Source organism: Martes martes (assembly GCF_963455335.1).
Source record: "Martes martes genome assembly, chromosome: 8".
Lineage (NCBI taxonomy): Eukaryota > Metazoa > Chordata > Mammalia > Carnivora > Mustelidae > Martes > Martes martes.
This window is the reverse complement of record NC_137895.1, coordinates 115,769,286-115,785,012: the sequence shown is the minus strand read 5'-3', so window position 1 is coordinate 115,785,012 and position 15,727 is coordinate 115,769,286. Positions and strand designations below refer to the sequence as shown.

The following is a 15,727-nucleotide window of genomic DNA, read 5'->3' as shown; positions in this document are numbered from 1 at the left end:
TCTCAATCTCTAATATCCAATGAACTTTTTAAAAAACAAAAAAATGTGGAATCAGTCTCGCAATTCTCAAAACCCTTATCTGAAGTCCCACCAAGAGGAATAAATGAAGGCTCACTCCCAGGTGGCTTTGACCAGACACACCCATTCAAATTTCTATCCCAGAACTAATTCAGCATCCCTCACTCCTAGAGGGAAGACTGGGTTTGTAAAGATGAGCCCAGTTTACTCAGTATTCAGTGAACCCACGGTTTTCTGCAGGGTTCGCATCAGTCTCGACAATAACCCCACAGGCCATGCTGGGAGCTAAAGAGCAGGCCCCAAACTCCAACTTCCTGAGAAGCTTCCAAAGGACACTCAGCTCTTAGGACCTTCAGGGTTAACCAAGATTTTTAGAGACCCTTGCATTTTTTTTTTTTTTAAGATTTTATTTATTTATTTGACAGACGGAGATCGCAGAGAAGCAGGCAGAGAGAGGAGGAAGCAGGCTCCCTGCTGAGCAGAGAGCCCGAAGCGGGGCTTGATCCCAGGACCCTGGGATCATGACCTGAGCCAAAGGCAGAGGCTTCAACCCACTGAGCCACTCAGGCGCCCCGGCCCTTGCATTTTTATCTGGACCACTTCTACAATCCCAGGGTGAGGTTACATTCAAGAATTCCTACAAGAGAGAATGGCCACCAGGAATACCTGGGGTGGGGGTCAGGGCTGGGGAGAAAGAAGTCACTGGATCCCAAGACTCAGAGGCTGCTGAGTCCACACCCCCATTAGAACCCTGCCTGGGAGCCTAATCAGCCAAGGCAGGGCCTTCCATGGACAGCAGGCATTGCCCTTCCGTGGCCTGAGCACTGTGAGCCACAGAGGGGTGGCTGCAAGGGTGATCCCCCCAAACAGGAAACAAACCAGACTGTCCTTCCTCCCGGCCTCCACTTGACTATCAGGCTCACGGACAGTGGTCATCACAGGCCACAGAGATAGAATAGCTACCAGGCCATCATGGTACTTATCTCACATGGCCAATATTCACAAGCTGTTTGCTGAATGAATGCTTGTGAGTCTGGCTGACTTCACAGCCTCCAATCTCCTCTCTGGCATCGTCCACATGACTCCCACCCCTTAATTCTAGTCCAGGCCCTGCGGTTTTTAAGATCATTTTCCTATCTCACTCTCCAAACTCATTCTAACGAAACATAAACTCTTTCCTACTGACCTATACGTGGCTGTTACTGTTTAATTTCTTATACTTAAGAAAACGCTTTAAGCCAAAGAATGAATCTCTCATGAGACTCCTGAAAAGAGACCTTTTCAGTGAAGTTTAAATCACATGATGGGGTCTAACACCTATTTGCTTAAAATTCAAGCCATTGTCCCTTTATTTAGCACCTATAATATGTAGCATGCATTGTAACCCCTATTTTTTTTTTATAATGAAAGCCCACAATCAGCTGGAAATGTTGGTACTATTATTCCCACTTAAATACGAGAAAACAGAAGCTCAGAAAGATCATGTAATTTGCTCAAGGTCTCGTTGTTCATAAATGGCACAGTTAGGACTTGAACTTCCTTAATCTAATGGAAGCCCGTGCTCCTTTTATTTCATTTACCCATTCATTTATTCGGCAAACATTGATGAACCATGTAGGTGTCCCGTCTGAGCCAGGTCCTCCCTGTGTGTGACACCTGCTCTGCCAACATGTGGGAAAGCCTCCACTTGGGCTCCCAATGCGGGTCTTTGCCTACAAGACCCTGTAGGGGCCACAGGAGCCCCTACTGTGCTCTCAGATCTCTGAATGCAGCTCCCCCTCACCTACTTGGGGACGCACGCCCTAGGAGCCACAGCATGGCAGCAGGTGGGCAGTGGCCAACGGCACTCACTGTTCATGGCTCTGAATTCTCTCTGGAGCCAAATGCACTGTCGGGAGCTCATTTTGCACCTACAAAGTGAATTAATGGGGATACAGGAGCGTAACAATGGCTGAAGTAAGAAATCTCTAATATGGACCGTTTCTTCTCTGCTTGTCATTACATTGATGGTGATGGGACAGTGCCTCTGAACATTCACTGTCACCCTCCTCAGGGACACCAGGACACCGAAGCTCTGGATGCAGTCCAGACTAACTGTGGGACCTCGGGCAGCCCACTGATAAGAGAGCTGGCCTGGCCAGTATCCATGCAGGAGTTAGAAAGACTTCAGCTTCTGAGTGCAAGAATGAGTTGATCATGAATATTATGTTCCAAAGAGGCTGGCTTGAAGGTTTTGGGTGTGAGCACTTTGGTAGTAGGCAGAACTTCGTGTGCAAGTGTCTTAGGCCCTCCCAGCTACCATACCAGAATGTCATGGGCTGAGCGGCTGAGACACAATGAAACTGACTTCTCACAGTCCTGGAGACTGGAAGTCCAAGACAGGGCTGCTGGCAGATTTGGTGTCTGGTGAAGGCCCGCTTCCTGGTTCACAGAAGACCACCTTCTAATTGTGTCCTCACATGGTGGAAGGGCCCTAGAGCTCCCTGGGGTCTCTTTTACCAAAGGGTACTAATTCCATCATAGGCCTTCACTTCCATGACCTATTCACCTTCCAAAGGCTCCACCTCCTAATATCCCACACTGGGGGTTAGGTTTCAACATATGAATTTGGGGGAGGGGGGATAAAAACATTCAGTCTATAGCAAACACTATTTATTTTATAAGTGAAGTGCCTGAAGCCAGGTTCTCCTGTCCCACCCCAACCAGGGAGAGTCAGGAACACTTGGATATAGTTTTACCTCTTTCTTCCCACACATTTAACTAGGCTACCAGATGTCTCTTGAGGAGGTCCTCCTGTTGGCACCAGGTTCTGTCCCACTTCAGACTCTGTACACGTTTAGAGGTGCTGATGAGGGTAGAGATGGGAACATGACAATAACCCTAACAAGACCCTCACCCCCACCCCCCACAAACCGAAAGCAAGTAGTCAGAAACCCACAGTACTCAACAAAGACCACCACGTCTGTACCCAGAGCAGATACCCAACCCGTGCACAGTGGTTCAATCAACCAAGATGGTAAAATACTAAAATACTTTTATGGAAACCAGTAAATAACCACAGCCTGACTGTAGCCTCAACAGCTGACCTTTGAGGCCTCTCCTGAGAGCTCCCTACCCTCTAGAGAAACTGACTACCCAGGACCCACCCAAACAACAAGTCAATTCTTATTGCCTTCCTTATTGTACTCTTCCAAATTTTTCAAATTCTCTGCTAGGATGACATGTTACTTTCATGATTTTTTTTTTTTTTTTAGTTTTTCTTAATGTACGAATCACTTAAACACTAAGAATGCAAACAACAAACATCTGAATAGAGCCAGTTAAACTATACCATGAAACTCTAGTTTTTATTGATGCTTCCAGAGTCAAGGCTGACACACAGCCCAACTCCTATGGGAACAATGCCCAAAAGATGATAGCTAGGGGGGCACCTGGGTGACTCAGTGGGTTAAAGCCTCTGCCTTCGGCTCGGGTCGTGATTTCAGAGTCCTGGGATCAAGCCCGGCATCAGGCTCTCTGCTCAGAAGGGAGCCTGATTCCCTTCCTCTCTCTCTGCCTGCCTTTCTGCCTACTTGTGGTCTCTGTCTGTCAAATAAATAAATAAAATCTTAAAAAAAAAAAAAAAGATGATAGCTAGGTTTCAAAGAGTGTATGTGATACTAACATTTACGAGAAAGGAATACTTTTAAAGCTATAATCTTCATAACATAATAATACCTTCTATTTGTATAAGGCCTTACTACACATGCCTTATCTCATTTGGGACTTAAAACAGGTCTGTAACGTAAGCAGGTGTAATTCAGGTATAATTATCCCATTTAACAAACAAGGTAATCAAGACATAGAGAGGATAAGATCACGGTTCCACAGCTCTCAAGTGACGGAGCTAGGCCTCAACTCCAGTCTCCTGACCTCTACTTCCTTTAGAAGTATGCTGGAGTCACCTCATACCTGCTCATGAGAGCCTGATGCAAGAATTCTGCAGTAGGTTGTTAAACCATGGGCAGCTTGAAACCGTTCCATGCGGGAGTATTTATACCATGGAAATCAGCAGTCGTTACGAATTGGAACCCATCTCCTCACCATACCATAACACGTCCACAGAAGTGGAGGCATTTCTCCTTCATTCTTTAATATTCCCTATTTGCATCAACCCCATTAACCAGCTTGTAAGCTGTGTGACACAGGAGAAAGAGCACTGAACTGGGGAGTCAGAAGACACTTAGACCCCATCCCACTCCCATTGCCGCTCAGCAGCATTTTCCCGTGAGTCATTTGACCTCTCTGAACCTCCATTTCCTTATCTGTAAAGTGAGGGCCATAACTGAATCATGGGGGTAAAAACATTTTGCAAACAGCCAAACACCACATGGCTGGGAAAAACAAGATGGCGGCCCTCCCAAAATTTCAGCAGAGAATTACCATATGATCCAGCAACATTACTTCTGGGTACACACCCAAGAGAAATGAAAGCCAGGACTTAAAACATACGGGTACCCCCACGTCCATGCAGCATTATTCACGACAGCCAAAGGCAGAAATAACTCCAAGTGTGCACCAACAAATGAATGAATAAACGTGGTGGGGTATAGACACACCGGAGAATATTATTCTACCTTAAAAAGCAAGGAGGACAAAAAAGAAAAAGAAGGAAGTTCTGGTACATGCCTCGAGGATATTATCCCAAGTAAAATAAGCCAGTCACAAAAGGACAAATATTTTGTGACTTCACTTCCATGAGGCACCTACAGCAGTCAAATTCATAAAGACAGGAAGTAGAATGGTGATTGTCAAGGACTTGGGGAGAGGGTGGACTGGGGAGTTAGTGTGTAATGGGGACAGAGTTTCAGTTTGAGGGGATGAGAAAGTTCTGGAGATGGATGGTGGTGACGGTCACACGGCTCTGAGTTTCAGTTTGGGGAGAACGAGAAAGTTCTGGAGATGGACGGTGGTGATGGTCACATGGCACCATGAGCATCCTCCATGCCACTGACCCGTACATTTAAAAATGGTTTAGGATGGTAACTTTTCAGTTATGTATTTTTTACCAAAGTTAAACACACACACACACACACACACACACACACACACACGTCTTATTATTATATCCCAGTTGTGAGAGGAGCCAAAAGGACCACAAGAAGCCCATGTTCTTTTTTTATCCTTACCCAGACCACAAACTCCATCTTTGCTGACCAGGCTAATAGAGGCAGAAAGAACCCACAAGCAATATCATTCTTGCACATATTATCAGATACATGCTGTCCCCAACTTTTATGCAAGGTCTGCTCCAAATGTTCGTTACAAGCTTTTTCAAGGCATATTTTTCTTAAACAAATGAAATATTTTGGGGTCACCTAGGACCCTACTCCAGTCTAGATGAACTTTGGGGTCACTGACATAGCTGGATCACAGTGCTAACAGTCCCGGCCTAGTCCTGGGAGAAGGGATGAGGGAGACACAGAGGCCGCACCAGGACACCCCCCACTTGGAGACCCCAGGCCAGCAAGCACCCAGCTTTGCCATGGTTCCCCAGTGGGCTCACTCGGCCCTCCACTTCCCAGGTTGCAACCCATCAGAGTCCCAAGACCACAATTAACCTATCTCCCTCCTGCCTTACATTCAAACATGAATTCTTTTCAGTTAAGCATCAGAGAAAAAGCACTTCCTTCAAAACTGCTTACGTCCTAAATGGCAGGGCCCTCAACCTGTTTCAAGGCGTTCATATCTTCCCATGTTTCAAGGCAACTTTCAAGTGGCCATTCCTATCAAGGCTAAAGAAGTGGCAGCCTGGGGTGCCTGGGTGGCTCAGTGGGTTAAGCCTCTGTCTTTGGCTCAGGTCATGATCTCAGGGTCCTGTGACTGAGCCCCGCATCAGGCTCTCCGCTCGGCGAGGAGCCTGCTTCCCAACCCCCCTCGCCCCGCCTGCCTCTCTGCCTACTTGTGATCTCTCTCTCTGTCAAATAAATAAATAAAATCTTAAAAAAAAAAAAAAAGAAGTGGCAGCCCAGAGACAGAAGGACACCTGGGGGCAGGGGCACCAGCCCTGCGAGATGCCTGCCACTCCAACCCTCTGCCAGACCTCCCACTCTCCTCCCTCTACCCACAAGTTTTCTAACACTACAGAAGATTTGGGGCTTTGGGACTTTGGGGCTTTGTTTTTTGTGTGGGTGTCTTTTCCCCCACAATACTGTGGGTCTTAGTATTAGAGGGCACAGAGTTGTGGGAGTAGGCAGGCAAAAGGGTCACTTGAATATCAGGGACTTCGGAGGCTGTACTGAAAACCTTGAGGGTTCCAGTTACAGCACCCAATTCCATTTGGTGTAAAGGCAATTGCACTGATGGGCGTCACGGGTCATGACAGACAGGGAGGTCCTCTGTCACGTAGAAATGTCAGAACCTTTTCTTCCCCTGCTCACTCTATTACAGAGGTCCCAATAAATTGTCACCCCAGACTTCGGCCATTAAAAGGGCTAACGTGGAGAGATCAAGACAAGGGATCTGGCCTAATGCGGCGGATATTCGCACCCCAACTGTCAACGCCTGTATCCTGAGACCTGGGAAATGAAAATTTTGAAATCTTATCCCACGCCCCCACAGCAATCCCCCATAAAGATATTTTTAAATAAATTGTTACACGTGCCTATGTGGTGTACTCACAGGCACGCTGCCATTTCTTAAATGCTCTTGCCACTAAAATCAATTCAGGACATACCAGCTTTAAACTACAAAACTCCACGATGTTTTGTCATACGGCAAATAAAGTACTTAAGCCCTCACATCAGAACCTTCTATTCACTGAGAAACGAAGCTGACACCCGGTAACCATTCTCAGAAAGGAAAAGCACGTTGAAGCCGAGGCAGAGCCACAGAGACCTGTGTGCTGTTTGGGAAGACAGAAACTGCTCAGAGAACTGTTGCACAAGCTGACGCAGACAGGGACAGGCTAAAACAAAACAAAACAAAAGCCCCAGCTCAGGCTGCAGGGAGAGGTGCAGAGACAAAGCTGATGAGATAACCAGAGGAAGGAATGAGCCTGTGATACACAGTGAACTAGGTCACTCCAGCACAGGAGCTGGCCCGGAGGATGTTTCAGGCGGAGTCTCTGGGTTAATGCTAGCACTCTACAAACTAATAATCCTCCTGGGGCGAGCAAATGCCGAATGGCTCCATGGACCCCCAGATCTGTGCAAATGGCCTCTGAGGAGCTGTGTTCCAGCACCACGGGGGCTAATGAGAGGGAACGAGCATTTCCTGAGAACACATTCATGGGCCATACACTGTATTGAGTAGTTTTCATGGGCTCTCCTTAAATCCTCCCTACAGCCCCGAGATTAAGTGCTGGTCTTCTCCTGTTTTATGGACATGAGGCTGAGAATGGCCAAATAATTTGCCCAAAATGAAATTCTCAATAATTTGAGAAGCAGTGGACCAGGATTCGCACTCAGGTCCTAGTGACCTCAGAGCCTATACATATAGCTACTCACTATAGTGCTGTGCAAAACACCCAGCAATGAAACATCCATGGCTGACTGAAGACTTGTTGATAGTTTCTGAAATCAATTTGGGCAGGGGAGTGGGGGAGGTCAAATAGGCACCATTCTGCATATGTGCAACAAGAGCTTCCAAAAATCAGTTTCCAACAGATCCTGACATGTTCTTCCCCATGGTCCTAGCCCTGAATTTCCATAGGCGGTCCCCCTCAACCACAGCCGCTGAAAGCAACTAGAGTTGATGACAGCTACCGTTTACTTAATCCCAATTATGTGCCAGGCACCTCCTATACATCATTGAATCCTTACAAGAATCCCACAAGGCAACAACTTCCATCCCCATCTTAACTCAGAAAGATTGAGGAACCTCTCCAGAAGCACACAGTTGGAATGGTTCAGCTGGAGCCACCTTTCCGTTAAGGGTCAAGGCCTCCTGAGGCCTCTCCTACCTGGCCTCAGCAAATATGCTATTTTCAATGCTTATCCTCAAGATTTGGTGTTACCCAGAAGACAGAATCCCTGTTTCTGAACCCTGAAATAACTAGGAAAAACAGCACAAGACACAGAGCTGATCACTAGAGACATGGAATGAACTCGGTGTGCCACTGAATGAACTTGGCCAGTGGCATCCATTTAGAAGTTAGCCTTGATCTGACTGGAACCTAAATAAGCCGTTTACTGGATAATAAACATTTTCTTAGAAATCAAGCAGGATCTCGTGATAGCTAACCCAAGGAAAAAGTGGTTTCCTGCACCAAAGAATGTCAAAGGGGCATAACCAACATGAACTGACAAAGAATAGGATAACATCTCTCCCAGAGTCTACATATCCTTCTGTTTTAGCTACGTACACATTGGACTGACCATCTTGAGCCAGAAAAGAAACTCAGGGCAACTGACTAGGACACTAGGCTTCCTGCTGGCCACCCAGAAGGCAGTTCCTTCTTCAATTAAAAATATGGGTCCCCAGGGGGCTGTGGACTCCCTGGTGATTTCTGGGAAATCTGGTAAGGATTGGAGATGTGAGGTTGGAGGTTTACCACTGTGGGTGCAAGTTGATCAGCAATGTGACAGTCCGCCACTGGACCAATGCCTAAGCTTTCCCAGAGGAGAGAGGAGGAGAAGAAGAGAGATTGCAGGAGATTTATTTGAGGAAGGGAAAGATTAAAGGGATTTATGGAGACCCAGCCAAAGAAAAACTCAACAAATTAACCCCTAAAATCCTCCCCTGAGGGAACACAAATGTCTACCTACCAAGTCTAATCATTGTCCATTCAGTGGCCACGTTTGAACCAGAAATTTTTGCTTGAGACGTAGTCCTTATTAGCCCCTTCTGGAACAAGCTCTCTACCCAAACCGTAACTTCCCAAATCCCGCTGCACTAATCAATAAGACCAGTGTTTGTTATCTTTTTCCCAATCAAGAAAAACGTTTGGCTTTTCCTCTCCAAATACAAAACATCCTGTCAAAGAAAGGAGCAGCAAGAATGCTCATGTTTATTATTTTTCACGGAATGTTTGGGCTTTAAATCGCCAAATTAAGTGAGAGAGTTACAGGTTATAGGATAGAGTTATAAGAGATATAAATATAAATACACACACACACGCACACGTATAGAGAGAGAAGAGTTATAGGCCCACCTGTCAAGGTGAGCTAGCTCTTCCCATTGATAGTTCTAAGGGAAACCCCAGCATTTTCACAGAAAATTAAGCAATTCTTCTAGAAGCTAAAATATCCAGCCTATCACACCTTCCCTCTGTGACCAAGGAGGAGGCATTTCAAAAGCCCTCTCCAGACATAAACTCAGAGGAAAGGAAATTCACCTTGAAATGCAGGAGTCACTCATGAGGGGGGCCTAGAAGCCCAAATGTGAGCTTACCTGCTAAACTGTTTCCAAGATCCTCCCAGAGCAGGGATGGAGCAGACACTCAGAAAATCCTTGCATAAACTGACCAAAACCATCCAATGGCACGATTCTTCCAACCCCAAAGCCTTGGAGAATCTCACGTCCAACCACAACAATTCTTTTCTGCTGTCTCTTCCAAAAATATCCAGGATCCAATCACTTCTCATCACCTCCGTAGCTACTTCCTCCTTCTAAACCACCTGTCTCTCACCTGGATCATTGCAATGGCTCCCAAGCTGGTCTCCTCACTTCTGCCCCAGAGCCCGCGGGTCCATCCTCAATACCACAAGTATAGCGATGATGGAAACACCTGAATCAGATCAAGGTTCTCCTCTGCTCAAAATCCTCCAATGTCTCCCACATCTCTCAGCACAAAGGCAAAGTTTCGACAATGGTCTAAAAAGGTCATGCATGAGTCTGATCTTCCCTCTGCCTTGCCCCCTCCAATTCCTCGCTCTCTTAGCTCAGCTCCCACCTTCCACCCTTGACCACCCACTTCCAGCCACACGTGCCTCTTGGAACAGCAAACAAGCTTCCCGCCAGGCCCTCAGCTCTTGCTGCCCCCTCTTATGGGAACATTCTGCCTTCAGATGTTCCAGGGCTCCTTTAGATGGTACTCAAATATCAGCTGCTCAGTGAGGCCATCCTTGACTACCCGGCTTCAAGCAGCCATCACCCCACTCCACAAAATCCCCCTTCCCTACTTGGATCTTCCCCCTCACGTGTGTACGAGGCACCATACTCTACATTTTACTTACTTATCTTCTTCATTTCCTGGTTCTCCTACCAGAAGGTAAGCTCCAAGAGGGCGGGCATTTTTTGGTTGTTTGTTTGCAGCTATGCCCCACAGTGCCTAGAATATAGTAGATGCTCAGTAGATATCTTGAAATGTATGAGAGGCTGAATTTATATCCTGACCCCCCCCAAACAAGAGAGCTGAGAAATACAAACTCCTAACAAATATCACAGCTGGGATACACTCAGGGAGAAATCTAGGGGCTTCTGCCACCATGGTCCGCTTGGTGATATTCTTTCAAATGTTTCACGCAGACTCTAAAAATCTGAATAATCTCAGAATAAATACTATTAAATCAGCCAGTCAAATATACAAACCACCTGAAGCAGCTTTGCATTCTACCCCTCTCCCGCCCCACTGCCTACATCCCCAAAAAGCACTGTTGAGTGTGTTTTCCCCTGGGGCTTCCAAATAAACCAATCATCTGTGTCCTCAACAGGTGTATTTACTGAGCAATTTCAGAATAAGGAGTGTAAGTATGATACGAGTGGGAAAAGACCATGCTTGCCCCATGGATATTTCTATTTATACTCTTACTAAAGCAGCACCAGCAGGCACTCATTTAATGAAAAAGCGGCCGCACTATGCTATGGACATTAAGTGGGATAAGACATCCTGTCCAGAACTGTTTCACTCTGCTACTAGCATGGGCCTAACAATGTCGCTCCAAACAGAAATGAGTGGCACTAGGCACACGTGGAAGGCTCGTAAGGATCCCCAGTGAGTAGTTTCCTTGCACAGTCGAGCCATAAAATCTCAGGGCTGTAAGAGCACTTGAAAACCATCTTGCCTTCCCTGCCCCACACCCCTGATTTTAGAGAAGAGGAAGCTGAGACAGGGAGAAGGTAATGTGGACAACTGACCAAGAGGCCCGCAGGCCACAGAACCCATTAGTGGCTGAGCCAGACCTGGAAGCCAGGCTCAAACTCTCCACGAAGCCCAGCCCAGCCCCCTACAGACAGCAATTATTTCCCCGTAAAATGTTCAGTCTATAAGAAAACCATGTATTCACACCCTGCAGAGATGATCTATTTTCTAGGACATGCCATTTCCTATACTCCAGAGGAAAGGAGGTATATTGGGACAATCATCTGTGTCATGCCAAGAACTGAGGCCTTCTCTGTTCAGAAGGTTTTATGGTGTGGAAATTACAGAAGTGATTTCCGTGAGTCTGGGGTACTTCCTGGATACCACACCAAAGCTTTCTTTCCATCCGTATTCTACTCCGAGTGCCAAATTATCAATTTTTTTGTAATTTCAGACGTCGCTGAAAGGTATCTCCAATAGAGGCGATCTGAAGAGCCTTGGCAAATACACTAAAGGAAATGTTCACTACCCCTAATTTGCTGTTACACAACATGTATTTGCTCTCACAGTGTGCCAAGGATCAGAAAACATGTCGTTGATTACTAACTAGTAATTAGATTGTTCACCTTATTCAGAGCTATGGTCAGGTTCTGGAATTCCCTTTCAAAGTAAGTTACATGCAGCCCACTGGTTGGGAGGTTTTTCCTGAGGCCCAACTCAGAGGCACATGAGCTAACCCAGGTCCAAACCCCAAAGACAGATCCTTTTGCCTATGCTGTCCTTAGCTTCCTTCATCCCCTTCCCACCCTCCTGGGCCCGCCTTCCCTCCCATTTGGCCCCCGTCCTCCAGCAAGGCCCCTCTGACCACACAAACTAAATGACTCAACCCCCTGGCTTCAACAGTAAATGTTCTAGCTCCGCAGGGAAAGGTACCTGAATCAGGCAGCTAGATATCAGATGACAAATTTTGGCAAAGTGTGCTCCTTGAGCCTTTACGATGCTTTATTTTAAAAGCATTTTAACACTGTGAGATGACAGTCTGGCTCCTGGCAGGGCTTTCCTGCCTTAGGATCCTGAAGGCATGTGGGGAAGGTGTGACAAACAAAATGACTTGGAGCTTCAGAGTACCTTGGAAATGAATCCCAATCTTGAGTGATGCCTTTGTCTTACACTAGGTTTCATTACAGACAGAAGAGGGGTCCAGACTCCACATCTGCACAGACAAGACTGGAAGCAACCGCTCTATCTGGACTCAGGCCAAGGTCACTGGGGTTGGCCCTGGGTGAAACAAGCTTACTGAACTTCAGACCACTGCTGGGAAGTTCAAGGAGACAAAATAATGCGGATATTCCAAAAGCTTTGAAATGTTACCACAATGATGTTTTCTTTGCATTACTGTTAAAATTAGCTTTCCAAATACTCACGTTAAATCAAATTATTAGAAAACGTTTGCTGTTACATAAGCCACAAATTAGCTCTACCCCATATGGACCATGACGAGTAGTTCTGCCTAGAACTAGCTCGTGTTTGGCAAGTCACTTAATCTCTCCGTTGCCTCATTTTTCCCATCTGCCAATTGGGAATAACAGCAAAACCCACCTTCTAAGCTTATTCTGAGAGTGAAATACATGTAAGGCACTTAGAACAATGCCTGATGCTTGGTATTCCTTTAAGAAAGTCACCTATAATGACTATTATTATTCTGTCATTGAGTGAAAACATTTTGATCATTTAATTATTTGTGTTAGACTCTTTTAGAACCCATGCCAGCACCACAGGGCCTCAGTGGGAAGCTTCTTTTCAAAGAATTATTTCCAAGGCAGAAGGCAAAGCTTCAGGACCCCAACAGAGACCCATGCCCAAGTTCACCGGGCACCTGACCAGAGTCCAAGAGACTGTTCCGCAACAGCTCCACTGGCCTCACTGGTTCCAGAAGGCAAATCCCCATCCTTCCCAGAGGGAAAACCACCCGCAGTCACCCCCAAACAGCGCCTGCTACAGCAGGAGCCATTCAATAAAGCCACAGCTCACTGAGCTTCGAAGGCCTGGCTGCGGCAGAGGGGAGGCTGCAGGGCTCTCCTGAAAAAGCAGGTTGGTTAGGGGGAGATGTCTCTGCCCACCTGGAGGCTGCAGGCAGGGGGACCAGAGTGAGGGGCTCAGGTGGAGATGTGCCACACAAAGGAAGGAATTCCCACACACTGAGACTCCACTCTCTCCCATCCCCTCATCTGCAGCCACATAACCGGTCTCAGGATGACAAGCAAGGGCATGCTTCTTGCTTCGTAACTTGAGCATCCCAGCATCAAAACCCCATATCTGAATAAACCTCAATAGCAACGTTCAAAAGTTTTGACCAAAACACACCCCCTAACTGGCCATGCTGAGGGAGGCAGTCCCAAACCCCTCTCTATTAAAAAGGTCAAGTCCTTTCCGTTTTCATCCCAACAAAGGTAGAAAGTCTATACCCACAGGTGCCCTCCCTAAAGTGCAGCAACACGGCTGGGAGACCCTATTCTCAGCCTTGCCAGGGTGCCTTCCCGGGAATGCTGCCTTCACAACTTCGCCCTGGGAGATCCACTGCAGATGTAGGGGGTGGGGGTGAGGGAAATGAATGACCACCCACCATGGACCCTGAGTAGGGGGCAGCAGACAATCTGGGTGGGAAAATGTGATTCTGGGAAAGCAAACCAACCACAAAAACAAGGAAAGGGGGGAAAGGGAAGGAAGGGAAGAAGGAAGAACACAGTGATTTATCTCACCAAACACCTCCTCTTTCTCTTCCCAGCCTAATCAACACCTCCATAAACCCCTACAAAATGTTCAGTTCATATAGCACATGTGTGTGTGTGAGCGAATATATACACTGACAGATACTGATCACCAGCAGATACTGATCACATGAGGGGAGAAAATAACCTGAACTTCAGACTCACCCAGCAGTGCCTGATTGTCTTTCACTATCAGCCTCCCTACCTATTCTGGGGCGCTTCAAAACAAAACAAACAAAACCCAACTCCTGGGCAGAAAGAGAGCAGTCGCTGAACTGAGCAGCCCATGCTTGGGGCATTCATGCCGACTTCTGAGTGTTTCAGCTTTCTTGCCACGCAGCCACCAACACTTGGACTGAAGACAGCCCGAGAGAGGAGTCGCCTGTACAGAGACACTCACAGACCCTCCCTGGAGACATGCAGGCCAGCGTGTGTGGCTGAGCCTGTGTGAAATAGACACACGCTCAGGGAAGGCTCTACCCACACGTGACCCTGAACACTGCGAAATTCTTCCCTTCCATAATCGCGTGGCATCCAAAGTGTTGCCTACACCTAGTACGTGCAGATGTCGATTCTGTAAGAACACACGATGGAAGGACAGCAAAGGGAATGACCGAAGCCCCCTTTTCTCGAGACCCTATCTCTCATCCACACGGTGTGCCCATACACATGGTGAGTAAACACACACGGCCAGTAAACACTCATATCCACCATTCTCAGCCCACAGTCACGCGTGGGGAGAAAGAAGTCGAGAGGGTGGCGGTGTCAGGGGAAGTGGAAAGTCGCCTGCTGGTGACTGTCCTCCCAAAAGCTCGGAGCTCCTCTCGCCCCGGCCAGGGAGCGGTGCCCACCCGCGCCCGAGGGATGCAGACCCAGGCATTGGACACGCGGGGGGCTCCGCAGAGCCGAGAACCCGACAATGAGGACGCGGCGACCAGTCGGTTCCTGCCGCGGTGGCCGGCGGTGGTGGCAGCAGGCGCTGCCTGTGCACCCACGGCCGCTGGTACCTCCACCCTTCTCTCCCGGAGCCCCACTTACGTTCCGAGGGTCTCCTTGAACTCGAAAATCTTCTTTATGTCTTCAGCTTGCTTTTTCCAGGAGGAGCTGCTCTCGCCGTTCTCCCGGGCCATGGCAGACGAGGGCGACGTGTGCGGAGGGCGGCGAGGCGGCGCGGCCGGGGCGCGTGGGGCCGGGGTGGGCGCGTTGAGGAGGGGGCGCCCGGCGACAGGGGTGCAGGCAGCGGCGGCGAGCCGGTCCGGGAGGGCTGGGGCGGGCGCGCGGGGATGCTCGGCGCGGGAGCCGGAGGAGACTTTGTGCTGCGGCAGAGCTTCCTCTTCTGCAGTTTCCTCTTTCACTCTCGCCGCCGCCGCGGTCCCTCCCTGGCTCTAATTTCTGCTCGTCTCGGGCACAGACTTCCTGCCGCCGCCGCCGCTCGCCCCGCTCCTTCGCCGCCGGCTGCCAGCCTCACTTTCTGCTACTTTCTTGCCTCCCTTCTCCTCCCTCCGCGCCGCCCGCCCTGCTCCCTCTCTCTCCTCCCCCTCCACCTCCTCCTCCTCCTCCCGCGGGCTCCCCGCCCTCCCCGCGCGCCCCGGCCGCCTCCCGCCTCCCCGCCTCCGGCGCGCTGCCGCCTTCGGGGATGTCCTGCTCCCCGAGAGCACTGTACACGGGGCGCGGGGCACCGCCGTCGGCTGACCGCGGCGCGCGCCCTGAAGCCCGGGAGAGGGCAGGTGCGGGGGACCTCGGCAGGTGCAGGGCGCCGGGGCGCGCGCGGGAGGACCCCAGCCCCTTCAGGTGCTTTATTAATTCGGTAGTCAAGTCTCCCGGGCGCGAGGGCTTTCCTACTTGGCGGCGGGAGGGGGCGCCTCTGCGTTGTGCTTGGCAGCAGCGGGGTGGGGGCGGGAATGCGAGGTTGCCCGGATCCGAGGCGACGAGGGTGGGG

The 15,727-nt window shown here is 48.8% G+C and overlaps 1 protein-coding gene across 2 annotated transcripts in view; it reads right to left on the bottom strand.

The window, feature by feature from the left end:
* Nucleotides 1-15,324, bottom strand: part of CAMK1D (calcium/calmodulin dependent protein kinase ID) — a 426,399-nt gene extending 411,075 nt beyond the window's left edge. Inside the window, exons 1-2 of one of the 2 annotated variants that reach the window (XM_080810382.1) lie at nt 14,827-15,316; nt 10,176-10,270 (exon numbers count right to left, since the gene is read on the bottom strand). Coding sequence is in view for 1 of the 2 variants with exons in the window: in XM_080810380.1 (XP_080666506.1) it covers nt 14,827-14,918 (92 nt within the window). In the remaining variant the exon portion in view is untranslated. Of the gene's footprint in view, nt 1-10,175; nt 10,271-14,826 lie in introns of both variants that reach the window. The other variant, XM_080810380.1, reaches the window with a different exon arrangement.
* Between the last annotated feature and the right edge of the window lie 403 nt (nt 15,325-15,727).